General features: G+C 44.7%; 1 protein-coding gene across 1 annotated transcript; it reads right to left on the minus strand.

Annotated features, from left to right (window-relative positions):
* Positions 1 to 1,398: 1,398 nt before the first annotated feature.
* Positions 1,399 to 18,355, minus strand: LOC144178306 (uncharacterized). The gene is made up of 4 exons (XM_077706060.1): positions 17,760 to 18,355; positions 17,198 to 17,268; positions 9,437 to 9,515; positions 1,399 to 1,819 (listed from the first exon to the last, which is right to left on the minus strand). Exons 1-4 carry the CDS (start codon positions 17,775 to 17,777, stop codon positions 1,604 to 1,606), a joined length of 384 nt encoding a protein of 127 aa, XP_077562186.1. The 5' UTR covers positions 17,778 to 18,355; the 3' UTR covers positions 1,399 to 1,603.
* Between the last annotated feature and the right edge of the window lie 437 nt (positions 18,356 to 18,792).

Consider the following 18,792-nt stretch of genomic DNA (forward strand, 5'->3'; position numbering starts at 1 on the left):
TCGGGTTCGGCTGACGCTGGTACACTCTAAAAAAAAGGGGGTTCCCATGACCCTCTTCTGGGGGTATTTACTTGCCACAGAATTGACTCTTCCTCGACCCCCTTTCACAGTCACGCCACTCTTTTTGAAAGGGGGTCATGCGGACCTCATCACAGTAGAGTTTGGGTGACTACCTTCTTAGAGTGAGCAGTGATTGCCACGACCCTACCCTAATGAAAAAAGAGAGTCACAGGACTCCTTCCTGATGATCATCGCGACACTGTAGCAAGAGTTGCGAGGACGCCCCTTTTATGAAGAGTCCCGTGATGCTTGTGGTGAGAGTTGTGGAAGTGTATGGGTGACCCTCCAAGAGATGGTCAGTGCTACTGCCAGTGAATTCATTGCAGTATATGTGGAAATCTGACGTAGGTGGTCATCACAGACCCCCTAGTTACCCCTATTGTCTTAAGAGAGTCATGATTGTTGCTTTATGACCACTTCTCCATCTTGAGGAGATACAAATCTTATGGCAGCCAGTCAAGTAAGTCTGTCACTTTGTCAAACAAACATAGTCATTGTAATCATTAAGAGAATTCTCTGGTTTTTGTGGAAAACCATACCTGCCAGGTTCGACGCGATGGCATTAGAGATCTAGATCTGTCAGGGGAGGGGGGGATTAGAAGTAACTAAAGTTAACTAAAGTTTGGGTTTGGGCTAGTTGGTTCATATTTAAACTGGGAAACAGCGCTTTAAACGAGGACAGCGAAGAAGGAGACACAGACACAGGGATTAGAAGTAACACAATGGAATATTTTCCATGCATTTTTAACTTAGTTACAACAGAGCAGGTACCAAGCTGTGCCGTCCAAAATGCTAACCTACACCGCCGGTCACTTGCTAAATCTTTAACATGGCTGACGCCGCTCTTTTCGGAAAGTCGTATGAATTACTGTCACGGCTAACAATGTCCGCCTCTGCAACACTTCGCCAAAAGAACGTGACCGAGGGTTATCAGACATGGATGGTCGGAACAGGGTTCGATTTTTTCCGCTGTGCTGAACTCACTCCCGCATTCAGCGCTGCTGGGGTACTGACCGGTTCAACTTCTGCGCACGGCCGACTACGCTTTTTAATCTCGTCACTGATAACGATGTCACGTTGTGTAGGATTGCATTGCATTGTCAGGTAGCTCCGGCGCAATGAGGCCATACTTGGAGAAAGATTGAGCAAACAGGGATATTTTTCAGAAGGTTTTTGTTTTGCTCGTACAATCGTACAAAACCATCAAATTCGGGAAACCTGGCAGGTATGGGAAAACATTAACTTAGCTCACATAACTACAATTTTAGCCCACATGCATGCCCGCTTCATGAGCTGTTTCATACAAGTACAGCAAAGCAAACCAAAAGTAATTGAAAACTATTTTATTAAAGACGAATGTGATACATATTTGAACGAAAAGCCTGCTTAGGGTATCACAGCTGTTTTAAATCACAAAATAAACAGCAAATAGCTTAAAAATAAGAGATACACAAAGCATGTTTCACTGTTTGCTATGGCTTGTCACAATAAAGGTTTGCTAAACTAACAGGAATGATATTGAATCACCACAACAAGTTTTGTGTTAACCAGCTCTGCATACCTGCTGTTGCAAGGTTAAAGTGGTGTGAAAATAAATTGCAATAATTTTTAACGGCTTCTTTCCCGCTTGCTGTTTTTCTAAGGCAGACTTCTTACAAAAGAAGTCCATGAAGTCAATCCAGAAATCTTCACAGGCCGTGCACAAGCGCTGCAAGGCTTTCTCGGGTCCTCCCGTCTCGGACCTGGCCTTGTCTTGGACCTGCCAGAAATATCAATGAAAAGAAATAGAACGATAAGACAAAAGCAGAGTAAAATAGTAGCCGGCACAGTAAAATCATCAACAACAGACTAGCTGCCCAGTGCTTGACAAAAAAGAGGGCGAGGAACACACCTCTTGCCATTACATTTCCTTGCTTCGTCGTTCTCCTTTTGTTATGAAACGTTTTGTATGCAGGAACATTGTATAATGCATCAAGTTACATATGGACACCCCAGAAAGCAAAGGCTTCAGCATTTACTGCATCCGTAAAGAGGATCTTACAGCTCCAGGGAGGGAGACTACGAATTTAGGAGTGCAAAAGGCTGCTACTTCCCGCTTCTGATGGTATGAAAATATCTATGTAAAGCATAAAAACAGCACGAGTAGCAAAGCAGTAAGTGCGCTGAGACACCTGCTGCACAAAGGGCATGCTCCATACTGCAAAACACAGGAGGGGGACAAAGTCCAACTCAACCTGTTCAGTAAAAATAAAAAGCATTAGTCAAGTTGGTACATAGTTTTAAAAAAGTCAAGTCCAGAGCACATGACAAAGAAGATGATAGGACAAGCACTTGCTTGCAACTAAGTGTATTGAATGCATCGTCTCAAATAACACCCTTTAATAGTAGGGTGCACAATGGTAATTGAGGAATCATAGCGAAGTTTCTAAGTATTCAAGTTCATTGCCATACAGGTTCACTGTGCTCTTGTTCCTGATATAACAAACATCCAAGAGCTCCCAAATCAGTGCTTTAGCTTCTTTCCTGAAGTCAAACTTGGCCCAAGAAAGGCTTGTCCTTGCATGATTCGCAATGAGTGGGTACATGCCAAAAGCCTCATTGCCAAGAGACAAATAGGATATCGACTTCTCCATATGAGAACGACACATCATAGATCACGCCCCCATTCCCTGAGCCAAAACCGCTGGCTGTGCTGCTTCTTGCGTTTTCTTTTGCTTTTAGGCTTGATAGCAATTTGCCTGAACCAATCTATGCTTTACTGATTAACTTTCACACTTTTTTTGAGCTATTGAATAAGACTGACTATATTTTCTACTCTGCATGGAATGTCTGCACCCCGTATAGTGTTTTCCTTCAACAGTTGTTAGCTTAAGTGAAAGCATGAAGCACTAAATAATGCTTACAGTTATAGTTATCCAAGTCACACTTAATACTGATGGAAAAGGAACCAAAGTTGTCAGTACAAAGGGCACCACTGCCTTGTTATGTGCCTCGGTTTCTTCATGCTCTTAGTGGCCACAAAAAAATAAAATTTTAAACCACTTGTCTCCTTGAATTAACGTCAACGCATTTAGTTTCCGTGCCCTTATATTTTAACTTCTCATATAATTAAATTTTGCACAAATCTTCTTCCCAAGTTTCTGGTGCACTGGATGGGCTTTTCTGCACGAGCTGTGAGCAATGCAGTAAAGCTGACACTACAGCCTTGACGGGATATGCCACAATAATTAGTTTCCCTATCCCAATTTATTGACTTTGGATGTCCAATTTTTTATTCTCAAACTTCTCATGCACTAAAGGGGCTTCTCTGCACAAATTGAGAGTGAGGCAGTAAAGCTGACACAAGAGTTGATCTCAACTCTTTTGTTACCGCAGAAAATTGACCAGAAAACATTTTTTTTTTGCTAAATGTGTTGGTTAGGCACATAGTGCAGCGGCGAAAAATGCGGATGATTCAACGCCCTTTCTAGCACCAGCTGTATAATGTTTGGATAAATAATGATTGCAAAAAAATCCAAAACAAAATTTTTGTCAACGTAAAGAAAAATGAAAAAAAAAAAAGATGTGTATAACAAACAGTCAACAGTGTAAAAAATTTAGAATACACATTTTGAAGGTTCACATTCAAAAAGCCTGTCCAAGAAAAAATTCAGTACTGCAAATTAATTTGTCCCCGTGGTGCCTGCGTGGTGCTTGCACGCGTGGTGCCCGCGTCTCGTGGTGAAGGCAAACATTCATTCCAAAATACACAATTTTGGATGGTTCTCTGAAATGGTTTGACATTATTAGGGGCCCAACTTAGTCCCCGCGTGATGTAAAAACATCTTATTATTGACTACAGCAAGCAAGAGATGCAGAGAAATCCGCTTGGAATTGAAAACCAAACTCAGTGGTGCATTTTTGTTGACATTCTGATCATTAATTATCTACCAGAACTTTCACTTGCAGTTTATTGTCATCTTCTGACTCGCTATGGTAGCCCTGCTTGCAGGAATAAGTTGCGATGCACTAGAATTGTACCCAGCAAGCTTTCGCGCGATGAAAAGTGTGCTGCCTCACATTTTCAAAAAGACACTATGTGAGGCCTTTTGGAGACTGCCAGAATAGACAGTTCCAGTAAGAAGCAACACTAGACCTCCAAAAATAGCCTCGTACTAACAAAACTGCCCAGTGAACAGCTGCAGTGTTCAAGGCTGATTGGAAATCTCTCCTTGTCTGAACTGATATCCGATGACTTGGTGTTATTTTTTGCTGTTCAGCTGAAGCTGTTATCGCAAAAGTAGGGCATGCGTGAAGCGATATCACGAAAGGCGTTCTTTTTTCGGGGAATAGTAGAGGGCGACGGGGGTGCTATGGAAAATCGGCTTGAAGTTGGGTAACTGCGTAATAGCACGAAATATGAAGCTGAAGCTTGCAACACACAAACAGAATGTAAACTGCTGGAAAGTGGCTGAAAATGCCAGGTCCACTTGATACACATGCGGGGAACCTTCAGAAATAAGCTTTCGGAAAATAAATTGATTGATTGTAGGGTTTAACGCGCCGACGCAACGCAGGCGATGAGGCGCGTCGCAGTGGAGGGCTCCGGATTAATTTTGACCACCTGGGGATCTTTATCGTGCGCCGAAATCTCGCACACACGGGCGTTTTTGCTTTTCGCCTCCATCAGAAAAGCGGCCGCCGCGTCCGGGAATCGAACTCGCGACCTCGTGCTCAGCAGCGCAACGCCTTTCGGAAAATAAAACGACCCTTTCTCCGAACCAAAGCTCAGTAGTGGAAAGCTGGTGTCATTCCCAGGTAATTATCATCTCTCACCGCCCTCGGATTGCAAAGCTGGCAACACGATTTGGTATTTGACTTGCTGGGAGACTTTTGATCAAGAAAATTTATGGTAATGCAGCATGACCACAAGCCGGATGCTTTTAAGTGCGAATGCATTTTATAAGCGACCCCAAACCTCCCACCGCCGGCGGCGGCGTCCGCAGTCCTCCTCTCCCTAGCAACAGCGTGGAGCGGAGAGGAGCGTCGGTAGCAACGGCGCGGTGACGTCACTTCACCACGTGACCGCGCTCGATCCGCCTCCTCGCCGTGGCTGCGCGGGTGCGCGCCGCTCCCCGCACCGCTCCTCGCGCTGTGACGTCATGGTATGACGTCACAGCGCGCCTCCTCTCCCCAGCAGCTGCCGCGCGCCTCTCTCTCCACCGTGACGTCACACTCTCTCCTCTCCCCCTCGCTCGGCTGCAGCTGCTGTGCGCCGCTGTCCCTCTCCCCTTGCGCTCGCCTCCTCTCTCAGCCACCTGGCTCGGCGCGCTCGGCGCGGCGTACCCCCCGATATATGCAGCGATAAACTGCCAGACCTCCGTGGGTCGGCTCGCGCGCGCTCACGGGCGAATGCCAACGGATTTTAACTTTACTCCCCCTCATAGCATCACCCCGTGCATTCGCACTTAACCCTGTTCACCCTCGGGGAAATGCTTGGGAGTTTTTTGTCAAGCGCAGCAGCTACGCTCTCTTCTGAGAAAACATACACACCTCAGCTTGCAAAAACGTTTCAGAAAATCTCAAGGTTGCCTAGGCGGGAAAATTCAAACCAATTTTAAAGTTTCAGTGCCTAGACTAACCACTGGGGTGCATGAGAAACAACTCGAATATCACAAAATCGGCAATATAAAGCACCAATCACCGGTGATCAATGCTGTATACAGTCTACGCCCGTTACAACGGACCCTCTGAATCCGGAAAAAAACGTCCGCTGTAGCCGAAGTATGCAGTATCCAACGGGAAGAGGGGGGGGGGGGGGGGGGAGTACGAGCCCTAAAGTGGGTACTTTGACCGATATTGCATATGCATAGTACATACACTTTGGTCTTTCTAAACGCCTGCAACACCTCTGCACAGTGTTCGCGCGAGGGCAAAGAATCGCGTAAACACCGTTTCCAGAGCTTAGCCCCGGCACTTTAGCGCATGTGGTCAAGAGTGTAAAGACGCATGATAAGCTGAGCAAATAAAGCAAGAATATAACTAGGCGCAATTATTAACCAGCTACAAAACATCAGTCGTGGCCACCGACATTAGCTAGGATCTCTTAAATTCCCTCACGAGGAGGCAGGTTTTCCCGAAACCGTTCGTCAAACAAATCGGATTGCTGCCTGACGTTCCCTCAAGGCAGCTTCCACATTTTTAGCGATTTTAGTCTGGTCATTGAAACAGCTGTAATAAAATAATCTGATGACGGTCAGCTGTAAAATCGAAAGTTAGACCAGTTGGACTGTGCACGGTTACTGGCAGATTGCACACAATGGATGGGGAACAACCCCCCTACTTGAGACATTTCTTACCTTTTTCACCGAACGTAATGGGAACGATGCATGCGTGGGAATAATAAAAGCCGAACTTCACTGAACCTGAGTATTTTATTACATAAAAAAACTGACGAGGGCAGACTCGCCTTTGAGTGCACCACTTTGAGTATTCGATAGCCCTGTTTTCAATCTCACCGGAGTCGCGTTTATCGGCAGCGGCCTTGTTCTTGACGGTAGAGCGGACTGTCTGCTTAGACAGGCCTGTACTTCTGGCGATGTTGGCCTGTTTTTCCCCATGTTCAACAGCGTTAATTACGCTTAATTTATCCGACAGTGAAATTAGCTACTCTGCCACTCATGCCGCTAGTTGCACAAAAAAAAGCCACTGGCACTGGCTTGGCTTGGCTGCACGAGTGACCCGGCTGCCAGCAATGTTGCCAGACATAAGTTTTCTTGCAAAAATAAAGAAAAAGCACATTGGGTGCCGGCATCACGGAAGTCCACTATAAACTTTCAGTCGAAACAATTTTCGCCTAAAATTTAGTCTGTTGTAGCCGATAGTCTGCTCTAGCTGGGTCCGTTGTGAGCGGAGCGGACTCCATTTAAATGCATGGGGACCAGACAAACCAACAGAAATGGTCTGTTGTAACCGAAAGTCCGCTGTTGCCGGATCCGCTGTAACGAGCGTAGACTGTATTGTCAATATCCATGTTGTAATTTCTCTTGCACCTAACGCATCCTACTGGTTAGTCTAGGCACTGCCGTTTTAAAATCAGTTCTAATTTTCCTGCTCTGGCTACACTGAGATTTCTGATGGTGTTTTCTGAGGGTTGAGCAGCATGCGTTTTTTCGATAGGTGCCGTGGCTTCTACGCTAGGCAAAAAACGATGTCACTTGTGGTTACGCAGCATAACCATTAGATTTTTTTTATCAAAAGGCTCCCAGAAAGTCAAGTATCAAATGATGTCATCAGCCTTGCAATCCGACAGCTTTTAAAGGTGAGAACTACAAGAAAATGACACCAGCTATTCACTAGTGAGCTTTGGATGAGAGAACGGGTAGCTGTTTTCAGTCAAAAAGTATTTGTGAAGGTCTCCGCATGTCTGACAAGTGCACTTAGCATTGTCAGCCCTTTTCCAGTAATTCGTTTCATTTCTGCATTGCACAATTCATATTTGGCACTTCTACACAGTTACAGAACTTCAACCCGATTTGCCATAACGCCTTAGTCGCCCACTACTGTTCCTCGAAAAATGCATGCCGTTTGTGATTTCACTTCACCCATGCCTTACTTGTGCAATAACAGTTCCAGCTGAAAGTCAATAGATAACCTCAAGTCATCGGACATCAGTTAAGACAAGGAGAGAGAGCTTCAAATTGGCTTCAGTTTTGATTCTGTACGAGGATATTTTCCGAGGTCTAGACTTGTTCCTCAGTAGAACTAGGTATTCTGACAGAGTCTGCAACAAGTTTGGTATTGTTTGTTCTCGAAAATGGTAGGTGGAGCTGCAATGCAGGAGGCTCATGAAGCTGAACGCCTTTTTCATTTGTCACGCGACAGCTAGTCGGGGATAGCTAGCTGGGCACTGTTCCAGTGCATTGCACCTCATTCCTGAAAGCAGGGTTAGAAAAGCGAGCCAAAAGGTTATAATAACCAGCAAGTGAAAGCTTCAACAGGTGCGTGATAGTAAACTGACAGTGAACGAGTTCAGCCCCAAGCAGTTTTTGTCCCATCCCGAATTTTTAGCTGACCATCAATGCGAAGTCAACCATTGACAAGATGTTTCTACATCATGTGGGGACAAATTAGTGCCTCTAATAATGCCAAACCACCAGATTTTTTTCAGAAAACTATCCGAAATTGCACATTTTGAAACCGAGGTAGGGCTTCACTGCAGAACGAGGGCATGGTAACATTTTTTTCATATCTGACAAATTGTACCGGGCAACTAAATTTTTTTCTAGGATGTGTTTTTGGAATGTGTGGCAAGAATTATACCCCAAACATTTTAAAACTATTGGCGAATTGGTATACACAACTTCTTTTTTATCTATATTTTCAACATTTGCACAAAAACTGATTTTGTTAATTTGCTCATCTGCTCTTTTTGGAAAGGGCATCGAATAATCTGGATTTTGACCTGATGTAGTATGTTCCTAGTCAATATGTTTACACAAAAACGTTTTGTTAGACCCCAAAAATTGGTCGACTTTCTGCGGTAAAAAGAAAGTTACCGTCCCGTCTGCGTGCCATATTCCGAAGTCTATCCTTGGAAGATATCAGCGTCAACGCCAGAAGTAGTGACTTATCGAGCATCGCAATGCATACAGCAGCTTCTGGATTTTCGGACCGTCTCGAGCGTTTGGATGTTGGGGACAGGTTTTAATAGTGGGAAGCACCGTTTCGCTCACAGAAAAATAATTACCTTTTAACTCTAGCTTTAATCGGCTGCCATGACACAAATTCAACCAAGCTATTTTTCTTAGAAAACTTACTAAAGACAACTGTTTTTCTGGTGGTTCATTTTATTCATGACTACGTTGGCTTAAGTTGTTGAAATCGCGACTGTGTGAAAGCTTTTTATGAGTTGAATAAGGGAGCTTTAACCTAATTGCTTGTAGTATTAGCATGACAGGGCCGATCTGGAAGACCCTTTGGTGAGAAACGAGCGTTATCGCTGACAAAATAGTTTAACAATACAATAACTACCCACACATCAAGATATTCATTGATGCCAGGGTTCGTATGGGAAATTTAGCAGGTATGTCACGGTGTCGCAGTGGTGGCGTGGTTAACAAACCACGTAGTTGTTTTGAAGGTTGGTACCTAGTACCTCACAATACGCCTTTTTTGTCTGCTTTTTAGGTTTTTTTTTAGATGATTATTCGGAGCGAGATTATAGAGAAATCGATAGATGATTTTTGAAGACTAGGAATGGTTCCAAGAAATTGAAGCAATGTCGCTCACACAACCGTTTTTCTAAAAATCCTAAAACCGCACACACAAGCAACACTCAGTTTTTTCAAAGCTCCTGCGAAGTGATTTCATTAGAAGTAATTACTGCTATACTTACCAGTGCTCCTCTGAAGGCTTCGACACCACTTTCATTTGGCAAAACAGGCCGCAGGACAGTGTATCCACCCGTCTTGCATCTAATGATAAAAAAATGTGAATATCACTGTGACATAGAAAGTAACAAGGTGTGGGGGACCAACAAAGGGGTATAGAGGAGGCCATAAGGAAAAAGCCCCACAGGGCTCCAGCTTCACAAATGCAATGTGATAATTGTTACGTTCCTCGTATTTTCACGGTGTATTAACAGTTGCTTCATTATCAGGGTCCTTACTTTCACACTACTTTCATTTAGCAATATTAGCAGTGGAACTGGATCACAAGTTTGTGAAAAACGCTGAATTGCTGTAAGCAGACAGATGACAACGTCAGCACTGTTTCCGCAGCAAGCAAGCAATAACACTTGCAGTATACAGCTTGCAGTATGCAGCATATACTGAATACAGCTTTTAGTTTGAAAGAACTAGCCTTTGGGTACTCACTCGGCTCCCTTCCAAGCCGGAAATACGCAAGCAACACAGAATATTTTCTAATTCCTCACTGAGGCATTGGCATGAGAGACGCAATATGGGCTAGCACTAAAAATGTCGACAGACAAGAGTCTTCTTCCGGCCCTCCTACATTAGAGTTGGCACGCTGGCGCTTCTCCTCCACGTCCTTTTAGGCGTTTTCCTAGCGTTTTCTGGGCATGTGTTCACTTCTAGACTTAACACTTCAGTAGTAGACTACTGCCCTGGTCGTTGAAGGGAGGAAAACGGCTTCTTCCTGTGCTGTGGCCCACAAAAATGTTTAAAAATAATATCAGATGTGCATTACGCATAGCAAAAGTTGCCGCAAGTAAAGACAGAAGCCACACTGCACATAGTGAGCTCTGTCTGGAACAACTTCGACCTAGCCTGATAATTTTACTTCGATTTTGTTGCGACGGTAGGCCATATTTGGCCCCTCGCACCAATCTGAGCCCTCCGAGCACGCGTTGTTGCACTCTTCCCTTCAAGTTTCCGCTCTTCTATTGCTTCATTTGTCAACTTCTGCAGTTAAGGCTGACCAGTCCTCCTTTTCTTCTGTCCCCCATTTTACCCTCTCCCTGTCTCCTTTGCCTTTGTGCTGTAGAGAATAACTGCTTTGCATGTTTTCATTTATGTCGGTTACACTGCTCACAAAACCGGAGGGGGAAAAAAAACTTTTTCAAACTAGTGTTTGCCGTGCTCGGCGTTATTTTAGTCTAATATTGCCTTGAGGAAGCTCTGTCCGCTGATCAAATCTGTCTGAATATTCAAATCCTCGTTAGGGTTTCTACAGCTGTCGTATGAAAGTTTTGACATATTTATAGTAGTTCAGGATTCCTTCACCTGCTTTATGTCTGTACATACCAAGCACACACGGACCTACTTTTTAGGAGACCAAATATGAGCAGCATCAGCCCAGAAAACAACAGTCAGTTTCGGGATGCCTTATTAAGGGATACGTTGCCTCGGCGAGACAGACACAAAGTGTGAAAGAAGAGTTGATCTGACATGAGTGACTTAGCAGAAGAGAAATCAGGTGTTGCTGGATGTACTTTTGAGGGGAGACAGTCGGCGAAAGGGAAGTCGTGTCGAAATACAGTTAAACCTCGTTATAACGAGACGGGCTATAACGAAATAATGGATATAACGAGCAAATCGTAATTCCCCTTGAAAGTCCCCATAGAAGCCAATGTATTTAAAACCTCGTTTTAACGAGGTAAAATTTGCCCGTTACGGGATACAACGAACAAATTTCGTCGAGAAATCAAATTTTGAGCTAATTTTACAACAGTGCGCAACGCGGATTTGAGACAGTGCGCGACGCGACAACTGTATTAGCAGTTCAAAACTCCCGCCACGCGCGCGAAGCTGGATGGCGCACCGTGCGGACGCTGCGCCCGCGAAGCCATTCCCACCCTCCTCTCGCTGCGCACGGCATGCAGGCAATGGGGCCCTTCGATTTACAGTCTCGGACTCACCGCGGGCTCCCCGAGAAGCAGTCCGACGTTCGATTTTCCCATGTATCCCTATGGCTTTGGGGAATCCTCGGACTACCCGCGGACTATCCGCGGTGAGTCCGAGAAGAGCCCCAATGCACACGGCGCGCGCGGTTGCGTCGCCTTCTTCTCCCCCCTCCTCCCCTGTTCGTATCGCCGACGTCGCTGCGTAGTTGTGTGTGCGTGGGTTTTGGCAGTCTTTATCGTCGTACTGCCCGCGTGATTCCAACAACGCGAGTGCGACAGGCGGGAAGCGAAAGCGAAAGACTATCACGCTTGAACAGAAGACGGCTATGATAAAAGCCGTCGCATCGGGCGCGAAGTAAGGTAAGGTGCACTCTGTGGTAAGGTGGCAAGAGACTTTGACGTGTGGACGAGTACGCTGTCCACCATCGGGAGCAACCGAGAGTCCATCGTCAGCGTTGTTGCACGTGGCGTGAAAGGAAGCGCTGAGGACGGCGTCGGAGGCACTATATAGATGCGGTGGACGTGCTGCGCCGCTACTTCGGCGCGCACGAGGGCGGCGAAGATGGCGTGAATATAGCGGCCGCTGCTGAGCGAGCCATCGCTCGCATCAGGAAGGTGCATCAACGTCCAATTACGGACTTCTTCGTAACCAAGTCTGTTTGAAATACGAGTTTTGAACTGCAATAAAGTAGGTTCGTGACTTTTCCTTTTTACCCCCGGAATGTGTTTATTTTACTGACTACCGCCGTGCGGCAAGATGCTATTTCGCCCGCTTTTTGTTTTAGGATGGTTTTAGGTAACTACAATGCATAATATTTGCAGTAAATGTCGGCTACGGCTATAACGAAATATTGGCTATAACGAGCAAATCGCGGCGCCCCTTCAATTTCGTTATAACGAGGTTTAACTGTAGTTCTTTTCAGTGAGGAAAGGGGGCGGGGAGCGGAAGGCACTGGATCGTGACACCGCAGGACTTCCGGTGAGGCTTTGGGAGACATCAGCAGGAAGGCAAGTAGGACAGTACATGACTAGTGTGGCATCGCAGCATGACATGCACAGGCAGGGTGATATAAAAAAACACATCCAAGAGCCCCCCTTGCAACAATATCAGCCTAATGTTCTTCACCAACAGATGTCCACTTCCTAAGCCCCATACTTCCCTCAAGAACACTTATTGTTGCAGGCACTGCCCTTGGACGTGTTAATTTTTTTTATCGCACTACCTGGGCGTGTAGTGATAAGAGCACTGGACTTCCTGTACCACCCATGTCCTTAATAATGTCTCCCAAAGCACCACTCGAAGTACTGCAGCAGCACAATCTAGCACCGTCCAACCCTCCCCCACGCCCTTTCTGAAATGCAAAAAAAAAAAAAATATTGACACATGGCTTCTCTTTCCCCGATTGGCTCCTCTGAAAAGCACCTGCAGCAACACCTGGTTTGTCTTTTGCAAACTCGCTCTTGTCAAATCAACTTTCCTCTCACACTGCTTCTCTCTCACCAACTGTCTCAGGCATGCCAAAGATCACCGTTGTTGCTCGGGTTGCGGCTGGTCCCCCAAGTTTGTCTCCTGTTAGCTCCCCATCTTGCAATCTCCATCACTTCATATGCACGTGCATGTGTCGGTACAACATGACGGGCATCTCATGTAACGCAGAGGAAAGATGAAAACTACAAATATTGGATTTTTTAGAAAAAAAAAAAGGTAATTACATTCACAAAAGGTCGGTTTACTCTCTCCTACCTGATCAGTTAAAAATTTGGTAAAATTAGCTTTGTAACTGACGATGACAACGCACGATGGTGTTGAGTATCCCAAAATACACTGGATATCAAATAACTGCACAAGTTTTTTCTATGAGAAAAAGTTGATGACAGTTGAATGAAATACAAAGCATGTAGCCACAGTGGTACTATCATTCATATGCATTTGCTTATAACAATGGGTTTATAAGTATATATAAGTATGGGTATATAAGTTGATTTGATTGATTTTAGGGTTTAACGCGCCGACGCAACGCAGGCGATGAGGCGCGCCGTAGTGGAGGGCTCCGGATTAATTTTGACCACCTGGGGATCTTTAACGTGCGCCGAAATCTCGTACACACAGGCGTTTTTGCTTTTCGCCTCCATTAGAAAAGCGGCCGCCGCGGCTGGGAATCGAACCCGCGACCTCGTGCTCAGCAGCGCAACGCCTTAGCCACTGAGCCACCGCGGCGGGTGGTATATAAGTATGTATGTAAGTATATAAGTATGTAAGTATATAAGTAAGTAAGTATATAAGTATGTAAGTATATAAGTATGGGTATATAATTTTATCTAAAGCAGTGATTCTCAAATGGGGCTCCGTGGACTTCAGGGGGTCCGCGAAAGCATTTGAGGGGTCCGCAAAGCCTCCCTCGAAACTTTCCCCCCGCCATTCTTTTTCTCGATTTTGCCAGTACCGGCTTGCAATTCAAAAAAGGTGGCTTCGTCGCATTACATGTACGTTTAGTTTCTCCCCGTAGCAGATATTTGAACATCTGATTTTTGCACAACTCACTAGCTATGAGAAGCAAAAATACAGACCTAGAAAAGGCAGCGTATAGGTGTTTAGAAGAATTTAAATTCAAGAGAAAATTGTTTGACATTATGGCCCGCATAGTCATTAACGTCAAGCAGAAAAGGCGGGCATTGGATAAGTCTGTGGGTGACGCGAGCTGCAGGCGCAAATTGTTTGACATTATGACACCGATCAACGTATGCTCCATCGTAGGGTCCCCCATCACTTTCGGAAGACCGAAAGGGGTCCCCGGGGCAGTCATGGCTGAGAACCACTGATCTAAAGCATAGTGAAATCAAGTACACAAAATAATTTCTTGCAAACTGCTGCATTACATGTTCCCAGTCAGCCTCTACGATGAACTCAAAACTTCTTAGCTATAGCCACTCTTAAAAAGTTAATTAGTTTTATTACCATTTAGGACGCATAAATGACACAAAAGCTTATGCTACCATTTAATTTTCATGTTGCTGAAAAAATTCACTTAGGGTCATTCAACGCGAAACGTCCCAGCCCAAAAATCGACCACAGCCAAATTCATGGAAAATTTTTTCCCCGCTGTCTGAGGGCTCCTTAAAATTTCTGCACATTTGCAAAATGTGGTTGCAGAGAATAAATTTTAAATAAAGAGTGAAACTATCTAGAATGACAAATATTCTAAAACACTCCGCTTGCATTGTCCTTTGATGTGGGATCATGACTGAAGCCGTGTAAGAATTTTCGGTGTTGTATTAGCGAAATAAAAATGCAAGAAAAGGCATGTTTTCAGAAATTTTTCACAAAGGCACCACAAAAACTTAGGCCGCAATATTCCCACCATGCGTTGACATGGTCCTTCAGTGTCTACTAAAAATAATTAAGGTCGATTAGAGAGCATACTTTTTAGGCAAAGCATTTACAAAGATGCAACAAAATGCGTTTTTGCCAAAATTCAGACCTAAAAAGCACCAAGGCCCTCAAGGTGAAATTACATGAGATGGCTCATTTACGCATCAGCACTTCAGCTTTTAATTGAGACAATTTCTTTCGAATAAATTTTGTTTGACACGAGAAAAAAAGTTTTAAATTTCACAATGAGCCACACTTGTGTCCTCTATGGAACTGTGTCCCTAACTCGGAACGCGTACGCGCCACCGGCCTTTTTTGTGGCACGCATGTGCAAACCTGGCTCTCTGCTATACGAAGATGGTTTGTGTCGCTTGACGTTACAAAAAAACACAACGTAAACGGCTATACTCCATCCAGCAAAGCTTGCTTCACCAACACCGCTATCGCACGGTGTTATCAACGCCCGCGGCCATTCTCTTCCAGTCCACCACTTTTTTTTCGTTTTCGCACACTCACTGCGTAGAGTTGCTGCTCATATATTTCAGAGCGCAGTGCTTGAATACAGAAATAAGATCTGCCTTAACTAAAATAAATTCATCATTAGTCTGACGGAGCTTTGCAATAACAATCCAAAAGAACTTCGTGAATCACTGCTACCACGAGGACGACCATAAACTGTCGGCAGAATGGAATTTCTGAGCCACTTCACGCGGCAAAAGTGATGTGACGACGTTGGCAGCACACTTAAAAAAGTCCGGCAGCAAGCGCAAGTCTCCAGAGATCTTTTGAAGATCGCGTTCAAACCCAAAAGGACCTGTATGCGTAGGCTGAAAACATCAACGTAATAAAAATAATCTGGGTTCCAGACTCAAAACTCCAATAAACAAGGGCACAACGTGGTTCCCAATTCGTAATGGCAATACCAGTCAAAGGAGCGCAACAATTACATTACTTCGGAGCAGCTACGCTTTCAGCACTTTGTGTTGCCATTGCGTCCTACTCAAGCTCCTCACAAATTCAGGTAAAAAAAAAATGAACTAGGCAGCTTTCTTTGATGCTGACCATTCAACTGGTAAAGCACCAACATCTGTCGGTAAAAAAACGGAAGGCAAAATAAACAAGTGGCAAAAAATTTTATGTTTGCAGTGAGAGGTATCCTGCGGTGAATTTCTCCGGGACAGGTGAAGTGCGGTGGGCAGGAAAAAATGACTCTGTGATGCTCCTCTCTCCGCATCAGACAGGGGCAGGTTAATCTTGCTGATAACTACAAAACACTCGCTCTGTTCTTGCGAGTGTGCGAAAACCCAAATATAACAAGTGGTGGACTGGTGTTTGCCATTTACGGTGTTTTTTGTAATGTCAAACGACACAAACCATCTTCGTTTAGCAGAGAGCCAGGTGTGCACATGCGTGCCACAAAAAACGTTGGCGGCACGTTCGCGTTTCAAGTTGGGGACACAGTTCCACAAAGGACACAAGTGTGGCTCATTGTGAACTGCAAAAATTTTTTTCTCGCCCCAAGCAAAATTTACTTGAAAGAAATTTTCTGAATTAGAAGCTAAAGTGCTGATGCATATAATGAGCCATCTCATGTAATTTTATCTCGATGACCTTGGTGCTTTTTTTAGGCGCTAGGTTTGGCAAAAATGCATTTTTTTGCATTTTTGTAAGCGCTCTGCCTGAAAAATACACTCTTTAATTGACTTCAATTATTTCTTGTAGACACTCAAGGACCATATCAACGCACGATGTGAATATTGTGACTTAAGCTTTATGGTGACTTTGCGAAAGAGCCCTGAAAAAGCGCCATTTCTTGCATTATTACTTCGCTCATACAACGCCAAATATTCTTACACGGCTTCAGTCATGGTCCCACATCAAAGAAAAATACAAGCGGAATGTTCTAAAATATCTTTCGTCATTCTACATAAATTCACTTTTTATATAAAATTTATTATCTTCAAACACATTTTGTGCATTTGCAGAAATTTCGAGGAGCCCTCAGACGACGTAAAAAATTTTTCCTACGAAAATACTCCATGCAGACCTCCTACACTTAATCGGCAATTAGAAAAAATTTTCCCAATGAAATTGGCGGTGGCTGATTTTGGGCCGGGACGTTTCACGTGGAACGACCCATTAGTTATTATGAAGCTTTGGTTTTTTTATGTGAAGCCTTTGGTGCGCAAACGTAAAGCACATAATTGACACAAGCTCTCTGCGAATAAAAACGGAGTGACACCAAGGTTCAATTTTTAACAATTTTCACAGCATTATGACACCCAAAGATGCAATAACAGTAGCCAACCGCTAGTTGGAAATAATTTGAAATCAACAATATTTATGCAATCTCTAGGACAGCAAATGGTGGTGGTGAGCTGAACTGAAAGAACTGAGACAGAGACAAGTGTAATACAAACCTGTAAAAAGGCAGAGTACACCGTGAGTACACCTCAAATCCACAGGACTTGAGGATTAAGAGCAGCCATACCTGATAGAGCCAAAGGTGAAGGCAAAACGTAAGGGCGGGAGCAGTTGCAACAAATGACAATTCTGCACAGAAGTCAAGCACACAAGCAATTCGAAGTCTCAAGGGCCAGTCTAAAGCAGGCACAAGCAAATTTTATATCCCCTGAAACCTACTACAAGATGGCGCGACATCCCTGCACATCACTGCAGACAGCCATGTCGGTGAAATTCTGCAGCGCTGCAAGATTTTACCTGCTGTCGTTTCAATGCTGGGTCTTTCCATGCCAAACAGCTAAGTGTATGGTGCTTGGCACTCTAACCTTTCGGGAAAAATTAATTGCTGATGTAGAGTCGCTTGGCCTTGCAGGAGTGAACTCGGGAGAAAGGGAACAGAATGAGTTGTATTTGCCACACTACAATGGCAACGGCGAAAGGGAAACTGAGCACCAAACAAGGACACAAGGGTCAAGGTAATTCCAGTTCAAGCGAAGAGAAAAACGGAAATGCTCTCACCAACTCGAGAAGCAGCATTCAGCGATGGGTGTCACGGGTCATCGTTGTTCCAGGTTGCAGCTGAGCACTGGCCCCCAAATGAAAGTACTCCTCGGACAGAGCAGCACAGGCAGCACCACGCCCTGCGTGGCAGGTGTGGTGATCCATCCTGGGCCGTGGCCACCAACCGCGGCCAGGTGTCGAACCGAGCCCGGTTCTCTGCAAGCCAACTCGCTCGTCTGGAACCACTGGTACACAGGATCCGCGGGCCCATCTCCAGTCCTCGTCAGCTCACCAGCTTCAGAGTCCTCTGGTTCCGCGATCGGCCTCCACCCAAACCTTGTTCCTTGCTTGAGCACCTCCTCCTTAATTGATGTTGACAAGCTGATGTGTCTATGGCTCCGTAATACAGTACATACGAAATATAACAAGAGGGAAGATTAAGGGCTTAATAGGACTTGGTTGCTGGCTGGTTGATTCATGGCGCACAAAGACTGCGCAAAAGATGAGGGTGACAGAACGAGCGCTGTCATGTCACCCTAGTCTTCATCCTCATCTTTCCTAGAGTCTTACTCCTTCGTGTGAAGATGAAGCATGTCTACTCGTGCAATGCTGGTGTGCACGCTAGAGTAATGCCCAAGTGACTAACATGTCTGGCAGACAATAGTGATGCAAACAGGCGACTCAATAAATACAGAAAGTACACGCTGACTGTGTGACCAGCACATGTAATATTTTGAAAAGCTTTATGTCGGGCTAGTTGGTGTAAGCTTTTGAAGGTAAGTTGTTCTTGTTATGATCACAGAGACAGGCACAGGAAAAAACGTACACTTTCACGAGAAGACGGCGCCTTCTACTCGTGAAATTGTATGTAGTTTTCCTGTGTACGTCTCTGTGATCATAAAAAGCACAATTTACCTTCAAAAGAATATTTTCCAGCATGCTTCAGGCTTCTTTTGATGCCTATATCAAAGGACTCATTTTGCATGGGGTCTAATTTCTTGAACTGCAAATATCGCGCGAACGTGACAATACAAGCAAATATGCCACTCAT

Source organism: Haemaphysalis longicornis, unplaced genomic scaffold (genome assembly GCF_048455015.1).
Source record: "Haemaphysalis longicornis isolate Haplotype H1 unplaced genomic scaffold, Haemaphysalis longicornis Haplotype H1 scaffold_1, whole genome shotgun sequence".
Lineage (NCBI taxonomy): Eukaryota > Metazoa > Arthropoda > Arachnida > Ixodida > Ixodidae > Haemaphysalis > Haemaphysalis longicornis.

Coding starts and splice junctions, on each gene's coding strand:
- LOC144178306 (XM_077706060.1), bottom strand. Junction 9,516..17,197: donor TGTACTCTGCCTTTTTACAG/GTTTGTATTACA, acceptor TTTTATCATTAG/ATGCAAGACGGGTGGATACA. Junction 1,820..9,436: donor AAGCCTTCAGAGGAGCACTG/GTAAGTATAGCA, acceptor TATTTCTGGCAG/GTCCAAGACAAGGCCAGGTC.